Raw genomic sequence first — 24,842 nt, forward strand, 5'->3', positions numbered from 1 at the left:
TGGTGATTACATCACTTCCCTGGGCAGCCTGTTCCAATGTTTGATAACTCTTTCGGTGAAGAAATTTTTCCTAATATCCAATCTAAACCTCCCCTGGTGCAACCGACCTCCCATTTGTATATTGTTCTTCTGTTACAGACACCAAATCTTCTACCACACCTCAGCTCTACCCACCCTCACCTTACAAAATATGAATCAAACCAAAAAAAACACCAATCCACCAGTTCAACAAGCTCACCTAAACGCAGAGGGAGTGTGATGGCCTGGTTACTGCTCCCTGCAGGTCTCTAGACCCCTTATTCTCACCCTGACACCTGTCCAGTACTCAGCAGGTACAGGCAGAGCTCTGGGTGCTGTGGATGCTGCCTTGAACCCTAACAACTCGGCTTTCAGAGTGGCCCCAACAAAAACTGGAGCATCTCACCTTTGCCTGTGTAATCCCATAAATCCAGAGTAAACCAATCTGTCCCTTTGATTACAACTAAAAATTAGGAATACCTAAAAGTAAGCAAACACCGCATGGAACACAACAGAAACATCACACTGACATTTAATTGCACACAGATTACGATAGAGACAAAATGTTAAGACTGTTTTCTATCTCCTAGGCTCTTTCCATACAAAGTAAATGTGAATTCAGTTTCTAAGGCATAGGAAGGAAACAATTTTGTCATCTAAAGTGAACTCTAAGAACTAGAGACAGTAAAGATAGATGTGTTCGCTTTTAAAATTCATTTGTGATTTTCTTTGTTATATATGATGTTCCCCAATACATATATTTGCAGGAAAATGGCCTCGGATGTACAGAATATTAAATTTCACCTTATAAAGCATTTTATGACATTTTCAAAACTCACAAATAATTCCTTGAAAAAACTCTTGCACAAGCATGTAACAAAAACTCATAGTATGCCACTACTTAAGCAGCAATACTAATTTAATGATCCATAAAACTTAAGTAATTTAAGCAACAGTCATCATGAGCTATTCCAACTCTTCCAAAATATTCTTTGCACTTGTTTTCAATTTATATTAAAAGAAATCTACTTAAGAGAATATGCCATCCTTGGCCTTTTTTTGGTTTTGATATCCAGTGAAGAAGCATTATTGACCAGAACAAGAATTGCCATGACAGCATCCAAAGATCTCCAGAAAGCCTGTCTATAATTAGCCAAAAGTCACTGCTTCATTTCAGCTGGGTTTGAGATGTTAGCACTACTATGCTTCTGTGCAAGGTAGCGAAAGAAAAGAAAACCTGGTTTATTTTGTCCAATTCTGACAGTATGTCAGACAAGCTTTCTGTGAAAGACAATGGTCATTTTACTAGTTCCTGACTATCATGACTCCTTCTCATTTGAAGATCACGCTAATTCTGCACACGCAAGCTAACCTGCGTGCTACAAAACCTGCTCCTAAAGTGAAGTTATATAGGTGTGGTTTTTTTTTCCCCCCCTTAAATGTTTCCACTCACGGGCCAAATCAGTGTATCACTGAAACCATGTTAAATATTTATGAACAGCCTCCATAAAGTTCTACAGGGCTTAAGAGGTTCCACATCGCCAGTTGTGACTGACGTGCTGAACTACTACATCACTACTACTAGAAGAAGGACATGGACCTGTTGGAGCGGGTCCAGAGGAGGGCCACGAAGATTATCAGAGGACTGGAACACTTTGCCTATGAAGACAGGCTGAGAGAGCTGGGGTTGTTCAGTCTGGAGAAGAGAAGGCTCCAGGGAGACCTTACAGGGGCCTTCCAGTACCTGAAGGGGGCCTATAAGAAAGCTGGGGAGAGGCTGTTTGCAAGGGCAGGTAGCGACAGGAGGAGGGGCAATGGTTTTAAACTAGAGCAGGGTAGGTTTAGATTAGACATTAGCATTAGGAAGAAATTCTTTACAATGAGGGTGGTGAGACACTGGAGCAGGTTGCCCAGAGAGGTGGTGGAGGCCCCATTCCTGGAGACATTCAAGGCCAGGCTGGATGAGGCTCTGAGCAACCTGATCTAGTTGAAGATGTCCCTGCTTACTGCAGGGGGGTTGGACTAGATGGTCCCTTCTAACCCAACACATTCTATGATCCTACGATCACGCTTCTTTGCCAAACTTGCAATTCTTGGCTCCCTGTCACTCCACATAGTTTCTAATTCCTGTAAATACAAAGGAAGCAGAAAAGACAATAACATTTTTTACAGGATAATTAGCAACAGTGGCAAAAAAAAGGAGGAACATATCACCTTAGTCTCAAATAAGAAAGCCGTAAAATATATGATGCATATCCACAGATAAGCATTTCTTTTAATACAACAGCACCCTGAAGCCATGTTTGGATCATCTAAGTCCACTGATCAAGATCCTGAAGTTAAATTAGAGGTTTTCCTGCTCCACTGGTTTAAAAATACACTTTAAAGCTCAAGACACAGCTGCAGACAAAGTAAAGAAAGAAAAAATAAAGACAACATCTGCAAGAGTGGAAATCAGAGTTATTTTCACTTGTGTTTCCTTCCACCTGTGCAATGCATTTACCTAACGTACAATCGTTAAACTCCCACCTTTGTCCTAAAGAACCTGAGTCAAAAGCGAAGCAAGGTACAAACTGGATTTTCATCTGTCTCAAGTTATTCTTCTTCCCTGACCTCCAATCACACTTTCACCTTTGAGCAACATGTAAGTAAAAAGCATCTTGTTTAGAAAGAACTGAGTATAAAAAGGACATTTTTCAGATTAATACCAACCATACACCTAGTTTCATAGAAATTAAGTGTTTTAGACAAATTCAAGGTAAGCTACATTCAATCTCTAGAGCTGTATTCAAGCTCTGCTGCTGAGATCACCCCACTCATGAAAAGCCTCATCGCAACAGGGATTTGTTAGAGCACACATGGAGTAAAGAGAAGAGCTGCCTTCTCCAAGAAGTGCCTTTGTACAGTCTGTCGCAGGAATCTGTTTGGTTTTATTCTACTTTGTATCTCTTACAATAGAAGAAAAATACATATAATTTTTCAAATGTGTGCTTCTGAAGCGCACACAGATGCTTGTACCAAGGCAGAGCTTCAAGGTTTTCCCTTACAGTCCAAGTCTTTCATTTGGATGTAAACTGGAAAATACCAGCTTAGAAACTGATAGGACAAAACTCCCCAACTACTGCCCAAAATTTTCTTATTCAGCATACCCATATGCAAAACTATGTACCTAGCATAATTCCACAAACGTCAATCAAAATTATTGGAAGGAAAATATGGAGGCTATTGAGAGGTGGGCCCATATGAACCTCATGAAATTCAACAAGGCCAAGTACAATGTCCTGCACCTGGGTCATGGCAATCTCAAGCACAAATACAGGCTGGGGGGGAGAATGGACTGAGAGTAGCCCTGAGGAGAAGGCCTTGGAGGTGTTGGTTGAGAAGCTCAACACGAGCCGGTAATGTGCACTCGCAGCCCAGAAAGCCAACCACATCCTGGGCTGAATCAAAAGAAGCGTGGCCAGCAGGTCAAGGGAGGTGATTCTGCCCCTCTGCTCTGCTCTGGTGAGACCCCACCTGGAGTACTGCGTCCAGCTCTCAGGACCCCAACATAAGAAGGACATGGACCTGCTGGAGTGAGTCCTGAGGAGTGCCACGAAGATGATGAGAGAGCTGGAGCACTTCTACTATGAGGGAGAGAAGGCTGAGAGAGTTGGGGTTGTTCAGCCTGGAGAACGCTCTGGGGAGACCTTATAGCGGCCTTCGAGTACTTCAAGGGGACCTATGGGAAAGGTGGCACCGGCGGGAAGACCGCGGACGGCACCGGCGCCTGGGGAGGGCACGCCGGCAGGGAGCCTCACACCGGGGCGGGCACCGGGGCCTCTCCGCTCTCCGGGCGGCGACCAGCCGGCGGCAGAGGGTAACCGCGGCTCGCCAACTCCGCCCCGCTTGTGCTGGGCCACCCGCAGCCCGAGGGGCCCCAACCGCCGGCCCCTCGCCCCGGCCCCGCCAGGGCACCACTGCCGCCGGCCTGCCCCGTACCCGCCGCCCACGCCCTGCGCCCGGAGGTCGGTCGTGGCAGCGGCGTTACCTTCCCAAGTCACGTCGTACATCTCCGACACCTTCGCCATCTTGGCGGCCGCCCCCGTGACGCGCCACCGTGACGCCGCGGGCCGTCATTGGCGGGGAAGGAGAGCGGGAGGGCGGTGTCCCGCGGCGGGGCCCGCCCGGCGCTGCGGCCCGGCGGCGCCCGGGGCCGGCCCTCAGCGGCGGGGCCAGCAGGAGTCGGCCCGCCCGGCTGGAGGCGGGCCCCGGAGGAACCGGGTAGGGAGGGACGGAGCGTTAAAAATCTGGCGCTGGTGCCGCCGTGGGTTTGGGGTTTGTCTGATCTGCCTTTGCCTCGGGAGCGCGGTGGGCAGGGGAGACGAGCGATCGCCTTTGCCCTGGCACCCGGCGCTGGTCATGGCGTAGCTGAATTAAAGCGTAGAGTCGCTGCTGGCTTAGCCTGAACCGGAGATGGCACTAAGGGCTGCACATGAACTCCTTTTATTTTATAATCCACTTCCAGTTCGCATGGTGTACAAAGTGAATACGCACTGCCTGAGGAGGCGCCCGCTTTGGTTTCCTTTCAGCCAGTGAACGGCCAGTGTGTTTATGCGCCCTGGCTCCGTGTGGAGATGAGGTGAACCATCAAGGAAGATGGCCATGAAGATGACCAGAGGGCTGGAACACCTCCCCTGTGAGGACAGGCTGAGAGAGTTTTTCAGCCTGGAGAAGAGAAGCCTCAGGGGAGACCTTACAGCAGCCCTCCAGAATCTGAAGGGGGCCTATAAAAAAGATGGGAGGGACTTTTTACAAAGGCACGTAGGGATAGGATGAGAGGTAATGGCTTCAAACTGGAAGAGGTTAGGTTTAGATTAGGTATCGGGAAAGAATTTTTCACTGTGAGGGTGATGAGATACTGGACCAAGTTTCCCAGAGAAGCTGTGGATGCCCCATCCCTGGAAGTGTTCAAGGCCAGGCTGGATGGGGCTTTGAGCAGCCTGGTCTAGTGGGAGGTGTCTCTGCCCATAGCAAGGGGGTTGCAGCTAGGTGATATCTAAGGTCCCTTCCAACTCTTAACTGTTCTATGATTCTGTGAACGATCTGTTTCTCTGTGTTTGCTCCAGCCACCCCATGTGCAGTGAACCACCACACCAGGAACTTATTTGTCTGACATTCAACTCTGTCAAGATCTCTCTGGGAAATGCCTCAGACTCCATCCACAAAATTAATCCACCAGCTCCATCAACAAATACACCCTTGTATCAAGAAAACTGTTTCTGCATTTATTGTGTTGCCTCCTCTGAACTAGAATAAAATACTAATTCTTAATGCGATCTACAGTGTAATTACATGTAATGACTTCAACAGTTAAAAGGCCTCAACTGGAATTCAAATGGTGGTCTAGAAAAACTCTGTATGCCTACTTTTTCTTCACTCAAAAGTGGTTTTTGATCTTCTAAGGCACTGAATAGTTTAGACTTTGTATAGCACAGCTGTAATTCCAGCTGATTTTACAATGCCAGTGTCTGTATTATCTGAACACTTCCAAAAGCATTTATGTATTTATTCTCATTGTATTCCTATGGGTAGGGAGCTATCGCTCCTGTTTTACAGGTAAATGAATGAATGCAGAATAGTTACATGTCAGATCCATAAGGGATTTAGCACACACCTGCTCTGCACATTACAGAGTAACACTGAAATAGCCGAGGTAAAATGAGACATTAGCTTGCAGAGTTCAGTTCTGCTGGATTGCTGAGCTGGCTGTAATGCCTAATGTGAGACACAGACAGAACTTTTTAAGCAAATAAATCCAAAATTTTGATCCTTTTAAAAGCTCTGTCAGCTGCCACCTAATGCTGAAGGAACTGAAATTTGAGAAATGTGTGTTTAAAGTGTTTGGGAGGGGTTCGGGCTGTGGGCTCCCTGGACGCCTCGCTCTGTGCTTCTGCACCTGTCCACAACGTTCTGTCTCGGCAGGAGACAGTACCTCATGGGCGCTCGATCCAGTTCCTGTTCTTGGCGATAACTGACCTCTCTGCTGGCTAGATTTAGACAGCTCCCCGGTTACGTTGAGTTGGTTCCTAAGACATGCAGCCCTCCACCTGTGCTGTAAGAGGAGACTGGATCCTGAAGTTATGCTCTGTAAGTGTTGCCTGCTGCCTTTTTTGGATGTAGTTGAGACCAACTTGCCTAAAATCACATTCCTTTGCTCTTACTGTGGAAGAGAAAACCATCCACACTCACCAAGAGCTGGGAATTATTGTTACAATATCCCGTTATGCCAGATACTGTTGTAGTTGGAAACAGACATGGTTTTGGTATGAAGCTTTTTCTTCTTGGAAACTATAACAGTGGTTTTGAAAGCTGTTTTCTAATGCCAAGGAGCTCCATCACTTAATTCAAAGTTGAAAGTGTTTTGCTAATAAAGCTTAAAATGCTGTAAAAAAGCAGTAGTCATATGAAATCTCTTTTCTGTCTCTGTCATGTTCTGCTCTTGTGCCACTTCTGCGGGAACCAACCAGAAAGGTAGCGATTCAAATCTCACCTAATAATGGTAAATGCAAGGTGTTTTTAGGGGACTATTTAAAAATGCAGAAAGCTTTTTGTGGGTGTCACAGCTAGTTCTACATATTACCAATTGAAAAAAAAAAAAATTAACAAATACCCTTTTTCACTCGGTTTCCTATTAAAAGACCTTTCTCTTTTATTATGAAACCCATCAGTCAGTTCAATAATAATTAATTCAGAATTATGGTTCAGAGAAGTGACACCTACCAAGGAAGAAGAACATAGTAATTTTATTTACAGCTTATCAATACAGCAAGGCATGAAAGTCTGTGTCCTGTGCATGAGATATGGGACATATAGAGATATTTGGGCTCACCACCTAATAAGATCTAGAACCTATTTGGGGTTCCAGAACCTGTTGGGGTTAGTTTAGTAGTGTAACAATGGTGGCATCCTTCAAGTAGGTAGGAGATAGCAGAAAACAACTCTATGACAGTCGTGGCGCAAGGAATAATGTACACCTATAGGATCCGTGAATGCTGTGAACGAATAAATTGCTCATTTGTCTTCTGTGTGAACCAAATGGTTCATTTGCTTGTTAAGATGAACTCTCCCCACTGTGCAAGAGTATGGACAAACTTCATTTTATGTATGAAGCATTTACAGATACTATCAACTTGTGTAGTGATGGTAAAGATCAGTAAAGATAAATTAGTGGATGAAAAATACAGGAAATTCAATAAATTTAAATCACGTGACTTAAGGACTCTGTGCTTTAATGTATCTGCCTTTGAGCTTGATCCTACTCAACGTTCATTTATTAACATTGGAACTTCAGATACTTTCTTACATCAAGTTTAAAATTTCCCAACATGAAAGAAAAAATAGGCAAGAAAATAAATGAGTAAATTTGCTTTAGGAGATTACCATGAGGAGTAATATAGCGAAGAGAACATTTTAACATGTTCTTAAGTTTTATCACAGCATCACCACAATTAAGAAGCAACAAGTAAAAATTTTGTAACTCATCTTGAAAAATTTGGAGGTTTCTTCCTTATCATTTTGACTAGCACCAAACTATTATATATTGGAACATATGTACATTTTGAATTTGTAATTCAGCATTGGTATTCACAGGCAATTTAAAATCGGTTCCCTTTTTCTGACTACCAGATTAAAGGACAAGAGGAGACCGTGCTGGAGGAGTTTTTTATCCTCGAGCTATAAATCTTCCTGGCTATTGACACTCACAAACAGAGAACACGGACAGAATTACATCATTCAGCGTGCCACGAATAAAGGCAAAGAGGAGACACTTTCGGAAAGCTGGGGAAAACAAGAAATATAAATCAGCTTGATGAATTGACAACTTGAACAATCCTTAAGCAAGTCGAACAGCACTTCCTCTACAGCTTGATGCTCTAAGCTGTATCCTGAGAGCCTCCCGAGGCTGATTTTAAAATGGCAGTGAAGTGAACAAGCACCACAGATCCAAGTTCCTGGGTTCATATGATAAGGTAATATGTGCTTCATTTTTAGCATTTACTAGCTGAGTATATACAAGCTTGAAACTGCTCTCCCAAAGACAGCTCTCTGTGTGCTTAATTAAGAATTTTTGTAGAGTCTTAACTAGATCCTGTGGGCATTAATTAAATGTAAGAATCCATTATTAATAATAATATGTTACAGAAGCTTAAAGGAGGCCGAGAACGGGGCCAGCCCGGCCGGGAGATGGGCAGAGCTGGGCCTTGCCGCCCCAGCCCCCCTTGCCAGCGGTTCTGGGCGCGGGGGAGAGTGATGCCCGCAAATTACTGTCCTAATCCCACTGTTTTCATCCCATTTCTCTTCGCAGTGTGCATGCACCCGTTCTCCTTAAGCAGGCCCGCAGGGCCCATCAGTCTCCTGCTTGCTCGTAGCCCTCACCTCCCGCCCTCACCTCTGCAGCCCCCAGCCCCCTCACTCATCTCCTCATAGCTGCAGTACTGTGTCATGTACATTTGGGGTCTTTTTTGACTGACTCGAAATAAATTGTACTGAAGTTAAGGGAATTACAGTGCTCTCCCTGGGCTGAAGTCTGCTCTCGGAATGTTTTTTAAACGCCCTCCTGACATCCTGACCATTTAAAAGTCTTCTTATTTCTTGTGTCTGTCTCACAAAGAATTCTCCTGTGCTTTCCCCCAATCCTTATTTATTAACTTTGTTCCTTTTTCCGAGTTCTCTCTTTGTGTTCAGCTATGTCTCATTATTTTTGTGATATTTCTGAGATTATTTTGTCAGGACAATCACGGGAGTTGGAGGGGAAATGATCTCTTTGTCGGGCAGCATGTTTTATTCATGGATATAGGGGTTTGTGTTTCTACCCTTAAAAAGAAAGGTAAACTGTAGCGGAAATAGGGACTGGTTATCACACCTGCCAAGACAAAATGATGGTGACGGCTTGTCGGTGGTAGCTAACCCATACTTGCTTCAGCACAAGCAGAAATTACTTCCATGCTGTTCCTTCAGCGAGGCATCACCTCATATGCCATTTCCTCCTCATACTGAGAAAAATAAGAAGACTCTGTATATGTGTTTCTCATTTCAGTATTAGAGATGAGAAAATCAAAATACAGGGAGCTGATGTAACTTGACCTAAACTCCTAAAGCAAAACAAAGGATTTACCCACCATTCATGCACAGAATAACTGTCCAATTTGAAACTCCTTATTCTTGATTTTAACCATATCGCTCTTCGGTATTCACACACATTTGTTTTAGGTGCTGCTCACAACATATGCTGCCAGGTCCTGCTGCAATTAGGGCAGGTTTGTGAGGTGTCAAACTTCAACATTAATTTTTCTAGGTATTCCACCCCTTCTCCTGCTTTAACTTCTTAGAAGGTTAGTGGCAATGTATACCTTGTTATTTGTCATTTGACCCCTCATTTTCCTTACAAACTGTTCAAGCCTGCTTGGCCAACATTTATGAGTTTCCACACTGCCAGCTAGCTGCTTTTTTACCAGTCCGACCAATTGCTCTCACACTCCAAGTCACTGGTTAGAAAAGTAGAGTCTGTGTCCAAAGGACAGGGCATGTCTGGAGGAGCTACAGTGAACACCACCATTACAGTAGTAACACACATCAGCATTGGCAGCAGTATCCTCAGCTGCATTTTTGTTCTACCAGGGCCATGAGTACACCGAACGTACGATACAGCTCAACTGGGAATCAAAAGGAGTTCATTAGAGGGCCAATTATGCCTTGACTACATACCCTGCCACAAAAACCTGAATTAGATACTTGCTGATTCTCTGAACACTAATCTACTCATTGCTTCATCCAGTTCTTCTTCAGCCTGGGGCTTCTTTTTGGAGGTGGAAGCAGACTGTAGAAGAGCACGGGTAGAACCTGGACACTGCAATAATAGGTATCCCTAGGCAAGTGCAAAGCGATGTGCTCTGAACCTAGATCCATGAGATCGCCTGGGGAGGTTCTCTGCAGATGCTTTTGGTAGTGCGACCTCAGCTGCACCCCGAGGTACCAGGCAGTCTCAATTTCTGCCCTCTTTGCCTAATTTTGCAATTAAAAATTCAAGGAAGGGAGGAAGTCTTCTCATGGATTCATAATGAAAACAGAGTTAAGAAGGGTTATGACTTTCCTGGGGTGTCACTGGCTTTGATTTGGGATAGAAACTTTAGTGGATCTAAACATCTCCCCCGCCTTGCCACATCCTTGGCAGTATGGCTGCCAAATGAGAGAAATAACAGTTTTAAAGCACAAGCCAAGCAGAAAATGCCTCATAATAATCTAAACTGTGATTCTAATTACCATGACATTGTTACACACTAGAGCTGTTACATAAGATTTAAAAAAGAAGAATATACAATACATCATTACAATCTGCATGAATGAGTGTTAATGGACTGCAGCTTGTGGAAAAAAAAAATTAATCAAAACAAGGCTGTGATTTTGCCTGTAAATAATATGACTCCTTACTTGGAAACTGTTCATGTTAAAAGTCAGCAGCAGAAGGGTTCATCCCACTTCACTTTCAATGCATACAGACTAGATGTCTATATGGAAGCTATGTATCTTAGGTTCAATTTGTAATCAGTGGAGCAAATTATGCATTTGTGTGGTGCATCTCATCCTAAACTAGGTGTCCAAGGAATAAGGTAAATCACAACCTACAGGCAACTCTTTCTTTCCATTAACTGTAAGGGGAATTGAGAGAACTGGCTCAGCTGCAGATGTCTTCATTGACAATGTCTATGTTTAGTTAGATGAATTCTCCCTAGAGGCGTATCTCCTGTCCTTGCTTGAGCCTTGCTACAGCCACTGAAAATGGGAAAGAGAAAACAATGCTTTTAGCAAATCTCTCTCAGGGTACGAGTCATTAAAGTTCTCAACACAAAGCTCCTGAGGGTCTTCTTTCTTCTCTCCAGTGATGTTCTTCCTTTCTCTCACCATTGTAAAAAAGTGACATTTGCAAGTTTTTATACATCTACTAATCGGTGAGTTAAGGAAATAATCATTCCCCTTTGTTCATCTGTATATTTTGCAGTCACAAGGCTTGTAAAAGAGAGTCTTTGAAGAAAGTCCTTCACTGATGTGAAGTGCCACCATCCTTTTCCAACCAGGAGCCTGTGAAATATGTTCCTAACAAGATGATCAGCTTGAAAGAGAGCAATGGAGCCCTGGCTAGTGAAAGAGATCTTTTATATCAGCCGTAACCATGTCCCGCTTACAGGGAGATTGCTGTCCGCCAAGATAGGAGACCAAGGAAAAATTGGTAAAGATAATTAACTGCTGTAAATGACTGCTTGGGCAGACTGTGGAGTCTTTGTCACTGAAGGGTACTAAGAACAGATGAAATAGTAGGAATGATTGCATTAGAGGATGGGTTTCATGTTTCTATGACTTTCTATATTATTTGTATGAGAAAGAAAAAAAACAACGACTTTCTGATATGACTGCAGTTGCTTTGCCTTCTAGTGTTCACCCTCAATTACTTATCTTGGATATGCACAGGCATGATAAAACCATAAAATGCAAACTGTAGCTTTGTAACACTCAAGATAGGATATAGGAGAAGAGGAGGAGAAACTATATGTACTTAATTTAAAACAAAACACTGAATGAAAGCTATTTTTATTTCCTACCGACAGCACTTGCGGTTTTGTGGGGTGAGCTGCCTGCTGATCAACATGGATATGGCACTGCTGCTGCAGATGGCCAGAGGATGAACCCTCGTGGTCATTCCATGGGTGCTGAAAAAGCTCAACAACCGTGAGGCCAAGGCTGTCCCCTCTTCTTTCACGCTTGTTCACTGGAGAAAAGATGCGATGGGAAAGTAGAAAGCAAAGGGAAAAGATGGGAGGGCATCACTTCTAGGGGGACCATATTTATGCCATATATAAGATTAGGCAGCAAGGCTGGTGTAAAAAGTTGCCTGTCTTCTCCAGACCTGTTGTCTCATCCCTGAGAACACAGTGTGTCCTCAGTTGTGCCCGTACAACTGTTTGCTGGTTCTCAAGCAGTAAATATAGGCAGATGAAAATTAACCCAAAAAGAGCTTTAAAAAAGGAGGACCATTCACTCCAGCTCAGGGCCTGGGATCTAGTCTCTCGGTTAAGTTAACCATATTGAAGGAGCAATACCACCATGGCCAGGGATAGGAAAAGATGGCTAAGGATTTCATTACACATGGAATGATGAATCCCTTCTGTTGTGGAACTGCAGCTGGATGGCGTGAGTATTCTTCTCTTGAGTTTTAATTTTATACACACTTTGGGTTTTGGATTATTCTGCATTTTAGTTTTGCCGAGTCTCATTTGCACATTATTGTAGCATTTAAAAGAAAACACTTGTTTGCTTTTGACACAGCTAACTGTGGACTTGTTTAGCTTTCTTTATCACATACTTTGCCAGTTTAATAAAATTCAGTGTTTGTTGAACAATTTATTGCTGTAAATGCAATTGCAATGAAACAGAAAGCCTCAAGACATTACTGAAATATTCCAAACCACCGAGCAATATGTACAATTTAGAAATAGTGTTCCACAATCCCAAAATTGCCGGCAGAAAAAGCTCCGATTAAATCAATACCTAATTCAGCAGAAAAATCAATGTTTTATACACTACCAGACTTGGAATTTACCAGGAATAACATCTGCCCTGCAGATCAGCGTCTTGTTCGGTGCAGCATTGCAACAGTAGGAGCAATTCCAGTCTGCAGAATAGCACGTGAGTTAGCAGGTGACTTCTTGAAAGGATAACTATGTGTGGCATGAATGTGAACACATACATACTCAGAGTGCCATATGGGCTATATTTATTTGGTGTATATATGCAGAGGAGAAAGAAGTATATGTGTTACATTTCGTATAATGAAACAGGTGTTGTTGCTTTTTTGTAAATCACTTTTTGTTCTTCTCCTGCTTTTCTGTGAAGGCAGAAAAAGTAAGCAGGAAAAAAATGTGAAGAATTTCAATAACAAAAGGTGCTATAAAAATGCTATTGACCATAAAGTCATCCTGAAAAATTTGTAATTATTATACACTAAAGTTCCAGTGTGACTTTCCTAATTTCCCTAGTTTCTTGAACTAGGACCTGCATTGCCTTTGGGAGCTCTTTCCAGATTTTCAGATCAGCTAATGAGTTCATCAGCATCCAGATATTATTCCAATAGTAAAAAAAAATTACCTCCAGTTTCCCATATGTTGCAAAAAGGTAAAGCAGGTCATCATCATATGTATAGTTTTTATAATGTTGGCGTTCAAGTGACTCTGGAAACCATGACTTCTTGCCTCCAGCCTTCCCAGTGAATAATCCACCACCATTCTGCAACGATTACAGGCTGCATGCACTGGGTGGATGCACTTTGTGTATATTTGGCTTCTTAAGTCCTGGCAGGAGAAGCTAGATGGAATTCCTCAAAATAACAGGAGGCACCTGCACCCTATTGAGAATGTTATTAGTGGGAGAGAATAAAGACCTCAGCTTGTCCAAAGGTCTGTGTGTCTTATCTGCTCCAAACGCAGATGTTGTATATCTTGCCAATGCCTCCCAGGCTGGTGCTCATAAGTTTGCTCTATGGTCCTCAGGGCTCTTAAAGAACATCTTAAGGTTCACTTATTCACTGGTTCCTTTGGTGAAAGGGAAAATGCTGAGTATGTTTGTACCACCTGTGACCTTATTGTAGTTTGTAAGCCCCATTCTCTGAAAGCCAGAGTCCAGGATTTATCAGAGTTTTACAACTTCCAAAATAGCATCACAAATCTGTACTAATATGAGCAAAGGTTTTTCCAGAACAGGTGCTGGTCTTGAGTGGCTTTCAGGTCATGATCTTATGCTGGCATGAGCCCTCTTATTTGTGTGCTTTGATAGCAGAGTGGTGGGTAAACTTTGTAGGTTGGCTGAGAGATAGGAGATCATTTGGCACAATATGTTTTCCAAATCTGTCATATTTTGTCACTGTGCTCCAGATCTTCTGGCCTTGAACTTCTTGGAAAATTCACCAAAGTTGTTCATCTTCTCTCTGACCATCTGCCTGCCTCACAAACATTTGGCCTACATTCTAAGCAGTTCTTCTGATAGATCTGTGGTTGTTGCTTCATACCCCATGACTAGTTTTTGTCTTCTGATTTACAGCACTTCTGTGAATATTTTCTTTAAGATGATAGTCATTTCACATCTATTGTAACAGGAACCTTGCCCTGGCATTTAACCTGAAGTGTAGAATGAGTTGCAGGCTTTTTCTGGTCCCACAAGGATCCTTTTACCTGCTGGCCTACTCTTCCAAGGCTTGAAACTAACATTGTGCATACCTTTCTGTTCTTCCCTTCTGCTCTCTACCATTGCCTATCTATTGATCTTTAACAAGGGCTCCTCTGTAAGGCAGACCTGCCTTTTCTTAGTGTGGATCTTAAGCCCCATTTTTCTATTCTCCCAGCTTTCTGAGTATCATTCAGTCTTTTGTATTTTCTGATGATCTCCTAAATATCATCATGATTTCTGCATAACCCGTGACCATTGACTGTCTCCACCATATTTCTTCTCTTTTTCCTGATCCAGAACGTGCTTTTTCTTCCATCTTTTGTATCTCCTTTCCATTCTTATATGAAGCAAATATACAATAATTCTCCTTTTTCTTCTGTGTCGTCTTCCTGGTCATATGATGAGTTACTATTACCACTCACAGACCAGTTTTTCAGGTCTTCTCATAAATGCGTATGAGTAAATCTTGGTTTTCCTCTCCTCTTTTCCATTACGTCCTTCTCTCAACTTCACTGTGGACTCCGGACACATTTCTGTGTGTTCTGTTCTCTTCCCCAGGGTTTGTTAGACGACCTGATATTGGTCAGACTGCTGTTGAATGCTCAAAGATAGCAGTCAACCCACCACTCCTGTGTGCAGATAATCTTCGTTATCTCTGCAGTTTTCCAGATCTCCGCCACTTCTCCAGCAGCTACTGTTGTCTCCTGGCTGTCTTACTTTTACTAGTAAAAAAACCACCACAACAACCACAAAACCCAGGGACTTCCATCTATGGAGGTCCACCCAAGTGTTCAACAGAGAGTTTGACAGCATTAAATCCTGACGACAGTTGCTGAATCCCCTGTGCACCTATGGAGGAGATCATATATGCTTCCCGAATGTGGCCTGATTAGCCTCTGCATCGCTTACCATGTGTGACCAGCCAGAAATCAGATGGGTATCTGCCCTCTTTACGCTTCTCACCAGGCTTCAGTAGCCCCAGCTTTATAACAGCCCAGTTGCAATGATAACAAATGCTTCCTAAATTCCCTGACAAGCTACTTTTTATTCTAAAATACATCTGCAGGCACTTTTTGGATCTTTTGTCACATCTTGCTTGCTTTTTGGCAAAGGCCAGTAGCACAGACTTGAAGTGAATACTACACCTTCCCGAAACTGTGTAAGCATACTTCCAACTTTCTTGGAAATTAAAGGGCATTCTCTCAGACCAGAGATTTTTTGCACATCTGCTACTTTTGTTTTGTGTTGTAACCAATAAAAAATTAGTTACACTAATGCCATTGCGAGAAGACTGAGCAAATACACAACCAAGACTTGCCTAGGTTTTAATGAGATTGTGCTGGAAGTAAGATTTAGAAATGCATTATTTTTCTTTGAAGTCCAATGATGAATTCTGCTATCTTTTTTTAACTAAATATTTCCTGTGCAATTTTTTTTTATTACTCATTTGCTGTTCCATGGAACTGCAATTTTTGCAAAAGGCGGGAGTGAATGTAAAAGTGCCTGATGTGTCCTTAGAGATGGATAACGTAGAACGCTGGTGTAGGATCTGTAAAAATTAACATCTTTGAAAGACACCAAAGTGACTTGCATATGGTAATTTTTTTTAATTTCTGCTTCACTCATCTCCAGGTCTTAATATCTCCAGATGATTGTGAGTGGCTGTGCATCCAGACTTACCAGGAACCCAAACACTTCTATAACCACATAAAATAATCAACTGCCTTTTGTCTAACTACAACTTTTCTGAAAAGGACCAAAGTATAAGGGAAGTTATAATCTCAAGCTGCACTCCAGACCTGCCTCAAACACAGCTTTGACGTCAACAGCCCTTCCTTGCAAAATAACTGCTCCTCTTCCAGCTTCTGAAAGTAAGCCGCAGATGGAAACTTTGACCAGAGAGGAGCACAGCTTATGTGCTGAAATTGCTTATTGTGGAAACCCAAAGAAACTGTGCATATGTTTTTAGCCTAGCTCCACAGGCAAGAGGAAACAAATGGTGAATATATACATTTTTACAGCCCCTCTCAAGCATAAGAAACCATACTGTGTTGTCATTTGCACTCATAACATCTCTTGAAGAACTGGCATCATAGAAACAGAAGTGAGAGCTGATGGCTAGATCCTCCCTAACTCTAATAACAACCATCTGGAGGTTAGGAGAGAAAAATCTCCGTGATACTCCTACAATGGAATTGCCTCTAGTGAATGAATCACAGGACCTGAACTCAAAGCCAGGTGCCAGGGTGTGAGAGCTTTTTGGTGAAAGACCCCTTGTAGTGAGAATTAAGAGGGTTATTGAAACTTTATGTACTTCTCTGGTAATACAAGAAAGCTCACGCTTGTGGGCGATGCTATTCAGACTGTCATATTCTGTATCCTGAAATTCCTGGTGAAAGAACTGCAGTTACCGTGGATGAGGTCTCGGAGGTTGTGCTCTGACGTGGTCCCCACTGGCTATATCCAGAGAAGTAAAACCATGTACACAAGACCATTCTTTGGTACTGACGCAAGCTGGCATTGAATGCTTTGCATCTCTACTGTTGAGCTCTCTTGTCCTCCAAAACATGGTGGCTGCATCCAAACTGCAATGGTCTCTGGCCTATGCCCCTTTCTGAATTGCACCGAGGAATTAGTTGGGAGATTGCTAGCTGGCTTTGGACATGGCCATCCCAGGGACTATTTGGCAACTTAATAGTAGAGACAGTTGATTTCCTGCTTCTGGGAACACTGTTTGATTTACTAACCTCGGTGTAGCCATTGGATGCCATTTAGAAGAGTGAATGAGGCCACTGGCACATGTAAATTGAGAGATTTGGTGGAGATCAAAGGAATAGCAATCAGTTATGTGAGCTTAAATACTGACTCATGAGTGGCAGTGGATTTGTGACATCCTCGCTTTTAGATGATAATATGGATTGTCACTTTGTTATTTTAATATTTTTTTGAGTACTCATAGTTTTAATATTTTTTCTGCCGGTACAAGCATGTTATAAATCTAAAGAAAAATTTTTCACTTTCAGTAAATGTTTTTTCTTACTCTATGACCGATCCTACAAATATGATTTCCAGGTTACGTTCATACTTAATGGGTAGAAAAGCAGAAAAACAGGTCCTTCAATGTTTAGAGGAATGAATTGGCTATGCTTGTACTCTCAGTTCTCCTAGACACATCAAGGAGAGCTTTGATTGCAAAAGACAAGCAGAATCTGGACCAGTACATGTGTAACAAATTATTTAGTCATCAGCACTTTGCTTTGCAAATAGATGGCTGCTAAAAATAATAGCTGTTACTGTCTTCCCCTCAATCGCACAGTAGTTCTACAATGAGTACCAGAGATACATTAGTACAGCAATTGAAAGTTTCAACCACAACATTCTTCTCAAAGGTATCACTGCTAGAAACCCCAAGGTCATTAAATGGAAAGGAACAAGAACTTATTCCACTACATGAACCGCAAACTATTTCTGAACTAAAAATGTGCAAAAGTTGTCAAAAAAGTAGCTACTGTGAACCACACCATACATAGTGTTGTAACTGGATCATTTCTCGGCTGAGTAGTTCAGGCTGTTGCTCAAAAAATACTTTACTTCTGAAAATCAGAATGGAAGAAGAAGTCCCTACTGATGAAAGGAATTTATCATTAGCTTCAGTACCATCTTTCATTTTACTCGGTATTTATTTTGGTTTACGTTTACTGACAGTTTAAGTAAAATGTTTTACAACCTGATGACAAACTAGTAAGTGTGATCTCATGAAATAGTTGATGCTCACCAGTGTATTAAAGAGATCCACAGATAATGTGTGGGGTTTATTTGGTCCTGAATTCACTGGACTTGATCCTACTCAATAAATTTAATTTTTATTTCTATAAATGGCAAGAGTTTGCAATATACTGCAATATATTTTTCAAGTAAATCAGAAGCAAAAGGCAATATGTTAATAGTGCCCAAAGTATTAATATTAAGTCATCTAGAGCTATACACTTTGCTCTTTTTACCTCTCAGGCAATTTGTGTTCCATATTTTTGTTATGAAGAGAAAACATGTATGTTACCAGCACAAATAGTTTCATAGGTCATCCTGTGGGTCACACTTTGTTCTGCTGTGATCCTGATGCATTAAGCACAGTTTATATACTAATCAAATTTGTGTGGATTTACTGCTTGTATTTTTACATGCCATTAACGATATGAGTTCTTAGCAAACGTAACTGAAACTTTTATAATCTAGGTCAAACTTAGTATGCATGGACATTTTACCAGTGCCTTTTTACTGTTCTCATTTTCTATCTTTATTCAATAACACAAATGCCTTTTGTTTCTGTAAGAGAGGATCTGCCCTAAGTCCTTTGGAGAACCAAGAGAGTACTGACGTCCCATGGATGCCAAAAGAAGTTGTACCTAAATGTCTGTAATAATTCTAAGCAAAGACCTTAGGATTTGTGCCATACTTACTTTCATTTTGCATTCCTCTCTTCAGACTATCAAAACGTCTTGATTTTTTTTCCTCCCCTGGTTGAGAGACATCACCTTTTATTTTCCTGAAGGTGAAAAACTGGGTTGAAGTAATTTCAGGCAGACAAAAAGAGCTCTTTTGTCCTGTTAGGAAGTTCTAACTGAACTTCTTTAGTCACAGCTATGAGAAAACTTGGCCGAAGTTGGAAAACTGAGATGCCAGTGCTAAATTGACTAGACAGCTATAACGGTTACATTTGACTGAAAAATCACTTCTGAAAATACTCACTGGACAGCTGTCAAGAAGCACCTCCTCACTCATGATCTCACATAGGAAATGGGAAGGGCATATATTATTTATCTGCTGAGTTTGATAAAGCTGAGACTGAAAAAGCAATTGTCTAAAGAAGACTGCAAATACCTCGTTGCTACATTCAGAACAGATTTCTCCCCCAGATTGTTGCCTTATCCTGAGGGAGAGGGTGGAATATCCTGCAGGAGCTAAATGCAGTTAGTCAGATGCTGGACTGCACCGTGAACATTTTGAAGGGTTAGTATGCACAAGAAGCAGTGGGGTTCCAAAATCACCTTGGCCTCATTGTTCTGCCTGTGTATTCTGTGAGAGCCATGTGTGCAGAACACAGGGGAACAAACACGTACCACAAAATCAGCGCTGCAGTGGAGGGGGCTGGTAATGCCTTGTTTTCAGTTTCAGTTGTTTACAATGCACTTTTGCATTATTTCACTTCTAGAGAAAGATTTACTTGATATTTTTCTTTTTGTGAGTTTTTTTTGTTTCGTGTTGAACTCTACAGGCCACTAATTTACTACGGAAATTCAGTATCTCAGTTACTCCATACATTTAATAGTTCCAGTTTCCAAAATTTAGCAGCCGGTGATGCAGCCACTAAGTCCCAGCCCAAGCAGCCGCTGTCACAGGTACAATACAATCGGATGGCTTTGCCCTCAGCTTTAGAGTCCTAAGTTTGAAAATCTTGAGTAGCCGTACCAATCAGTTTTATAATAAATAGGTTGTAAAAACCTTTGGCCCATAAAAAGCAAAGGTTTCACGCACATTTTATTTTCATTGGAAATGGTTACAAATTTGTGACTGGCCTGTACTTGATGCGTATGTGCTTGGTTGAACACCGCAGCCTCTCAAAGGAAAAGAGACCACTGTAGTCAATGGCAGCTTTCACGATGTTCTAGAAGGAGGCAAAGCTCAGTTGTGGGGAAACCGCAAAGGTAGTCCTCCACGCATTCCACAGCTGGTGTCCTGAAGGAAATGAGTACATCTTGTGGGCGCTATGAATTATAAAGATAAACTTGCACAACCACAAAAAAGCATTAAAAATTACATGCAGCCTGACTCCCGTTTCATGTTCCTTTCGGAGGTGCGCAGCTCACTGTCTGTGTCCATGTCACCTAACCACAAATAGCCTTCTCATCTTCTGCGAGCTGCATTGCCGTCAAATGATAGTGATGACCCAGCCGCTCTGTCTGAACATGTCAGAGGAAGAGAAAAACCAGACTAGTACAAGTGACACAGCGAATACTCCTTTCCTGTTACAAATTCCACATTAAATCCAAGTAATTACTTGGCTGGAGTGATACTTAGTCTACATGACAATGCGTTTACAGGCATTTAGGAACAGCAGTTTACAATAATGCTTGCATATGGGTTTGATATCTCATGTTGTTAAAACAAATCAGCAAGTCTAGACTGCAATTTGCTGAAGCAATTTATGGTTCTTTCATGGCTTTTTCCTCTAAGTGGAGGTGAATACATTTGACTGTCCTAAGAGGAAGGATGGTAGCGCACATTCTTTTCATTTTAACTGTAAGACTGATCTGAAACAGAAGCATTAACGTGCTGATTTTCATACCACATAAAAACTGCCCTAAACTATTAGTGCCTTGTTCCACAGTGATGTTCAAATATTTTGCCAGCTGCTGATTAATCATGAAAAAAGCACTGCAAGTTGGTCAACACTGCTGCAGCCATTTCTTCGCAAATGAGTAAATTGAGACAGTCGATGCAGTAAGTCAGTGGCAGAGCAGGGAGCAATGACCCGTCTGGGAAACCCTCAGCTGCCTGATATTGTTACAGAAGCCATCGAAGCGTTAACAGCTGACAGTAGCTGAGGGTTCCCCTTAGCTCTTCACTCCTGGGCTCCTGCTCCAGTAGCAAGGCAAAACAAATGCTTTTTATATTTCTAGAAACGTTGCTAATACTTTTATTCTAGGTGAGCAAGTACTTGTAGGTAATTTTCTCGCCTTGTTTTCCCATCTTATTGCAAGTCTCGCACAGCATCAAAAACTGTACGACACAGAAGACACTATGCTCGTTCTTGCATTTATCAAGAACGTAACATGATATACAGCTAAATAAACAAGGAACGGGCTCTCCAGAGCTAAGAAATACTTTCACAGAGAGAGTTGGATCTCCTTGTACCATTCAGGCAGGAAAAAGAGTCCCCCATCCCACAGGGTCTGGGTCCCCGCTGTGGCGCACCCCGGTGCTGAGCCCCCGCATGCATGAAACTGTTTCCAGACTAAAGAACCAAAGACCAAAGAACTGAGATTTGCAGTGAACCTCCACAGAGACGTCTCCCACTTCGAAGCTGCCCGTCCTCCAAAAAAGGAGACTCCTTGAACAACATGGCAATAGCTTCAGGGCACTCACCAGCAAATGAGTACACTCGGCACTGCTATAACAGAAAGTGGATTTATACAAACTAGTCATTAGCTGACTACTAATCAGAAGAAAATTTAAACCGTGTATTTTTCATAAAGTTTTGTAAAAAAACACAGCAACTTGGCCAACAGAGACCTTTTTATTTGCATGGACTGTAGTGCTTTGCAAAGCTAATCACTTATTATAATGAAGATCCTCATGGACTTGATGGAGCTTTGCACTCTTCCACTTTCTTTTTTGCTTTATTTTTTTAATGCTCACATAGATGTAAGTAAGTGAACTACATTCTAGCAATGTACTGTTTAGATAATTTTTTTGTGTGCATTGTGATCGTCGTACTACTGACAGAAAGACTGAAAAACCAAATGCATTTATTTTTCCCATCAATCATCACACTTTGAATTTAGAAGGAAGTGTGTCTTTTTATCAAGGAGGTAGAATGACCATCGTCCTCTATTGGTACAAAGCGGCATAACTCCACTAACGTTAATGATTTGCTACAATACCATGTTTTCATTGTCAGTGGAGGTATGTTATGAAAGACATAACTATATACCCATTGCTTGTTGACCTTAACTAATACCCAAGCTCCTAAATGTCCGTCTTACCTTTGCCATTGGCTCCTAACTTCTGTGCTTGAGACAAGCATTAATATACCATTTTGTGATAGAAAACGCAATACCGTTGATGTTTTACAGACCACTACGTGAGGATCTCGCAGCATTATACACAGCCTTAAACCTTCCAGGGCTGGGGCGAAAGAAGTTGGGTTGGACTTCTGTTCCATAAAGGCTGCACTTTGTAACAAGCCACCTCATTTCAAATTATTGCTCTTCTGATATTATTACGCTTTGAGCTGTGTTTGGTTTTACTTACTTTGTGCTGCCCATATGGAGTGCGGTTTTTCTGTAACTTTGTCCTTAAAACAACATTTCTAAGAAAGGATCCTCCTTCATGTAAGAGAGATGTGCATGTTTATCAAGGTTATCAAGAATCAGACTTGAGCTTCTACAGGCTGGCACTTGGAATTATCTATGTGGGTAAAAAAACCTGTTTTGATGATCTAAAAAGGCTGTAGAAAGACAGGCGTGAAACTCTGTGATTGTATTGGGGTAATCTATAAGTAATAGCTGAATATCTATGCCTAATTGATCAGACAGATGTGCCAGATTATTAAATTAACAATCACAAGTGAAAAATGTCCTGGGGCTCACACTGGTGTTTGTAGGAGGCCTCTGCCCATGTCAGATGTTTTTGAAATTTCCACACGCCATTCCAGGATGTGTGTCATGGCCTCTTCTGAGAAGGATGAAGTCACTTGGCCTTTGGCCTTGTGACTTCCAGCACACCCCAGGAAAGGAGTATCTCATCAGGAGCCTTAGCCTGTAATGTCTTCTTCTTTAATTGCCAATCTAGCTGTGCCAAACTACATTAACCCTTACTAAGCGCGTATGCTGACATGCTCCCTGAGATGCCTATGCTCCAGTAATCTTTGAAAAGGCTTATTGCAATATCTGCATCTCTCGTAATAAGTAATTCCAGCATGAGTGATTCCAGTCTCTCCAGTAAATAGTTCATGCACAGAATCTGATTTCTTCTTTTGCTTTACAACCTCTTTTCTATAACACAGAAAGTTTTGGAATGGGATAAAAATCAACCAAATACAAAGTTTCTACAGTCAAATCAGATGCGATCCTCCCATACTCCTTTTCTCCTGTGGCTTCTGTGAACAGTTTGCTCTTGAGCGCAGGATGACGACACTGGAATGTGACCGTGACACCACAGCCGCTGACAGTCTGATCAGACCAAAGCTGTTACTGTCACAGACAGGGTAGATTTGGGCTTAGCAGCGATATGCATTTTATGCTTTTGAGCCCTGTGCCAGATGGGAAGGTAAAATGAGTCTTTCCGTGGCATCACCCGAGTGTCCTCCAAGCAAGCAGGCACATTTCCGGCTATATGACAGTCACTATATTTGGCAAGAAACACTGCATTTAAACAACTATTTCTAACTAGAAATGTGTACAGCATTACATTCTACTTTAAGTGACACTGATGTAAACCAGAGAACTGATTTTCACGAACATGAGAACATGACTAGCTCGTCCTTTTTATCAGAGCCCTTACCTTTCACCTGGAAATTCAGCCATTGTTCCAGATGAAATGACGTTTGACTAATGACAGGAAACCAGTGTCAGAAAGCCAGCATAAAATGTACCACATACAACACACATAGCAATCAATCAAGACTAAGGCATTATGGCAACCGTACTATTTATCACTGCTTAGAACCTATGTAGAGCTTTTCTCGGGGGGGAGAAAGGAGAAAGAAGTCTAAATTTCCCACAGTACACCTAAGAAAACAATTCATTGCAGAAGGTGTTTTAAAGTACTTTTCTAAGTGTGGGCTCATTTTACCTGCTGCTGCTCTTCATCCTTGTCCTGAATTTTTGGAATGAAGAGTCTTCTGGCCCACAGCTCTTGGCCGAGAATGGCTCTCTCCCTTGACTCACAAACCACATCAAAAGTGCATCAGCTGCAGCACAACTATCTTAGACATTTGTCTTTTTAAAATCATGGAATAGTTTGGGTTGGAAGGGACCTTTAAAGGTCATCTAGTCCAACGCTCCTGCAATGAGCAGGGACATCTTCAACTAGATCAGGTTGCTCAGAGCCCCATCCAACCTGACCTTGAATGAAACAAAATAATTTTTCTCAAAGTAAATACAACCAGCAATCATAAAATAGCAGCCCCCATTTGCAGCTGTAACACAACGGTGTTATATTATATATTGGATCCTGGAACCAAATATTAGGTGGGAAAGGACCCACCTTCCTGGGCACTGCAGCCACATAAACTATCTTGTCCAGTCCAAAGATCATATTAAGCAATATTGGAAACTGGTCAGTGTGTTATTCTGAACCTGTTGCTGCTTCAGTTATGAGAATATTGCTGGAGAAAAGAACATCTAGCAGAAGAGCTGGAACACGTTATACAAGACATCTTCATTCCTTCTTTGTGAATATGCTTTTTCAGCTTCTCTTAGACTTGTCTTGAATTCCCTGATAAGAAGGTGCTTGGTCCTTCTGTTGAGAATAGCGTCTTCCTTGTTCCTAAGAGTGTCACTGGGAAACCGTCACTCCAGCCACCTCTGCCCACTAGAGCCATGGTGAACTGCTCTAGTCCACCATGCTCAGAACAAGAGCAGCTCTGGCACCTTCGGTTTAGGGCCTGGCTTCCCAAATGGTGATCCCAGAGCTCGTTTTGCTAAATCTCAGTTCCTGGCCTCAGTCTCTGCCTCATGCAGCATTCAGACAAACTAAAGCACATTAAAATGGCATGGCGCAGATCTGTACAAGCTTCACCCTGCATGGTGTGCACACAGCAAAGAGCTGACGGAGAAGGCAAAAGAGAG

At 42.2% G+C, this 24,842-nt stretch overlaps 1 protein-coding gene across 3 annotated transcripts in view; it reads right to left on the reverse strand.

Annotated features, from left to right (window-relative positions):
* Nucleotides 1-4,153, reverse strand: part of EMC2 (ER membrane protein complex subunit 2) — a 46,485-nt gene extending 42,332 nt beyond the window's left edge. The window contains exon 1 of one of the 3 annotated variants that reach the window (XM_054191353.1): nt 4,049-4,153. In XM_054191353.1, coding sequence (XP_054047328.1) covers nt 4,049-4,088 — 40 coding nt within the window. In that variant the 5' untranslated portion in view covers nt 4,089-4,153. Of the gene's footprint in view, nt 1-1,896; nt 2,133-4,048 lie in introns of those variants that run through there. The other 2 variants (XM_054191351.1, XM_054191352.1) reach the window with 2 other exon arrangements.
* Nucleotides 4,154-24,842: the final 20,689 nt, after the last annotated feature.

The sequence above is a fragment of the Rissa tridactyla genome, chromosome 2 (genome assembly GCF_028500815.1).
Source record: "Rissa tridactyla isolate bRisTri1 chromosome 2, bRisTri1.patW.cur.20221130, whole genome shotgun sequence".
In the NCBI taxonomy this organism is placed as follows: Eukaryota; Metazoa; Chordata; class Aves; order Charadriiformes; family Laridae; genus Rissa; species Rissa tridactyla.